The sequence below is a fragment of the Synchytrium microbalum genome (genome assembly GCF_006535985.1).
Source record: "Synchytrium microbalum strain JEL517 chromosome Unknown SmJEL517_scf0161, whole genome shotgun sequence".
NCBI lineage: Eukaryota > Fungi > Chytridiomycota > Chytridiomycetes > Synchytriales > Synchytriaceae > Synchytrium > Synchytrium microbalum.
This window is the reverse complement of record NW_022158510.1, coordinates 574-2,319: the sequence shown is the minus strand read 5'-3', so window position 1 is coordinate 2,319 and position 1,746 is coordinate 574. Positions and strand designations below refer to the sequence as shown.

Genomic DNA, 1,746 nt, shown 5'->3' with positions numbered 1-1,746 from the left:
TCCTCGGAAAATGCAGAAAAACTCAATAGCTTGATTTCATGGCGGGAGAAACACGTAAAGCAGTCAAGTCAGTAGCTTAGGTGTGCCTGACTTAGTCAAACAGCAGTCAGAGCAAAGAAGAGTGTCGGCGAGAGAGAGAGAGAGTGAAAGCAGTCGTAACGCACTCACGGTTTGGGAGGGAGTGTATCGTTAGCACCATATGTATCTATATAGAGATGAGGTTGTCCACCCAATGCAGTTATAGTTTAGGACTGCTTTCGTGAGCCAGAGCAAATCAATCAAAGATATGAAGATCAAGGAACCAGAATCATTTAGTGGTGATATGAAGGACTATACTCGTTGGTCATTCGAGGTTAAGAACGTCATCAGTGTTCGAACATCAATGTCTACCGATGCCAAGAAGGTCCTATATTTAGGTTCTCTTTTGACTGGAGCTGCACATACTTGGTACAGATTATGGGTAGATATGCACACAGTGAATCATGTTACAGCCTGTAGTTATGCTCAATTCTGGACGGATATGGACGCTACTTTTAAGGATCCCATGGAAGTGTCAAACTATCGAAAGGATGTTATAGAAAGCAAGCAGAAAAATACGGAATTCAACGAATATGCCATTCACTTCATGAACCTTTGTCAAAAGGCTGGGTATAACATTGACCAGCAGATCGAAGTCTTTTTGAGAGGACTCAATTATCAAACCATCAACAATTGGCATGTAGCAGGAGCTCGACCAACTATGTTTACAGAAATAGTGGAGTCTATTCGCCAATCCATAGAAAACTTCAAACTACTCCAATCTGTCAAGGGACGTCAAAACGTGACCCCCCTTAGTCGCCCATCATCATCCCGTAACCCCTATATTCCTGGAAGTCAAGCACCATACGTATCGTCTGATCCCACTAAACCTGGTATATTTACCTCAAACCCAGACACTCCCACATACAAATATCGAGCTAGGAAAGGATGGTGTACACGATGCGGAATGACCGACCACAAGGCAGATAAGTGTAGCACATACCCCAGTACAGCTAGTGGAAAGGAGAACTATGACAAATCTGTCAAACTACACGGTCGTTTCAATTCTACCAATGATCCGTCAGACGATATAAAAGTACCACCAGCAAATCGTCGTCCACCAACAGTAGCCAATAATAATCAAAGGTCATCAGCTCAACAAGAATTAACTCATCAACGTCAAACACGCTTCAATACCGTAGATAGTGACGATGATGATGGATTGTCAGAAGCAGATACTGAATTCAATACAACTGAAGAATCCGCCTATTTATCACGTCTGAACATGAGCCGTCAACGATTGCGTAAAAGCGTATCAAACCAACGTCGTACCTCCCTCTTCCTCACTGAGTTCTCAGTCAAGAGCAAAGATAACAGGGCCGCAAAAGGATTAGCTCTGGTGGATTCAGGTGCTAATAAGACCATGATAGGTCGAGGCTTCGTAGATCAAACATAGAATTGAAACTGATTATTTGCCTGAGTCCATTCCAATGACGTTGGGTGATGGTAAAACGAAAGTCCACCTTACTCGTCAAACCAACAAGTTACACTTTGCTGTAGGAGCATTCAAGGAAGAAGTCAAACTGCCTGTATTAGAAACCAGGGACTATGGTTTAGTATTGGGTCTGGACTGGTTGACTCGAAACAACCCTTTAACTGATTGGAAGAAATGAACCCTAAATGCCAGTGACGCAACTCAACATAGTCGAATCCCAAGGACGCATAGGT

General features: G+C 43.1%; 1 protein-coding gene across 1 annotated transcript; it reads left to right on the top strand.

The window, feature by feature from the left end:
• Window positions 1–286: 286 nt before the first annotated feature.
• On the top strand, window positions 287–1,474 carry SmJEL517_g06306 (uncharacterized protein; the record flags this gene model as incomplete). Its single annotated transcript, XM_031172232.1, has 1 exon — window positions 287–1,474. One exon carries the CDS (start codon window positions 287–289, stop codon window positions 1,472–1,474), a length of 1,188 nt encoding a protein of 395 aa, XP_031021793.1.
• Between the last annotated feature and the right edge of the window lie 272 nt (window positions 1,475–1,746).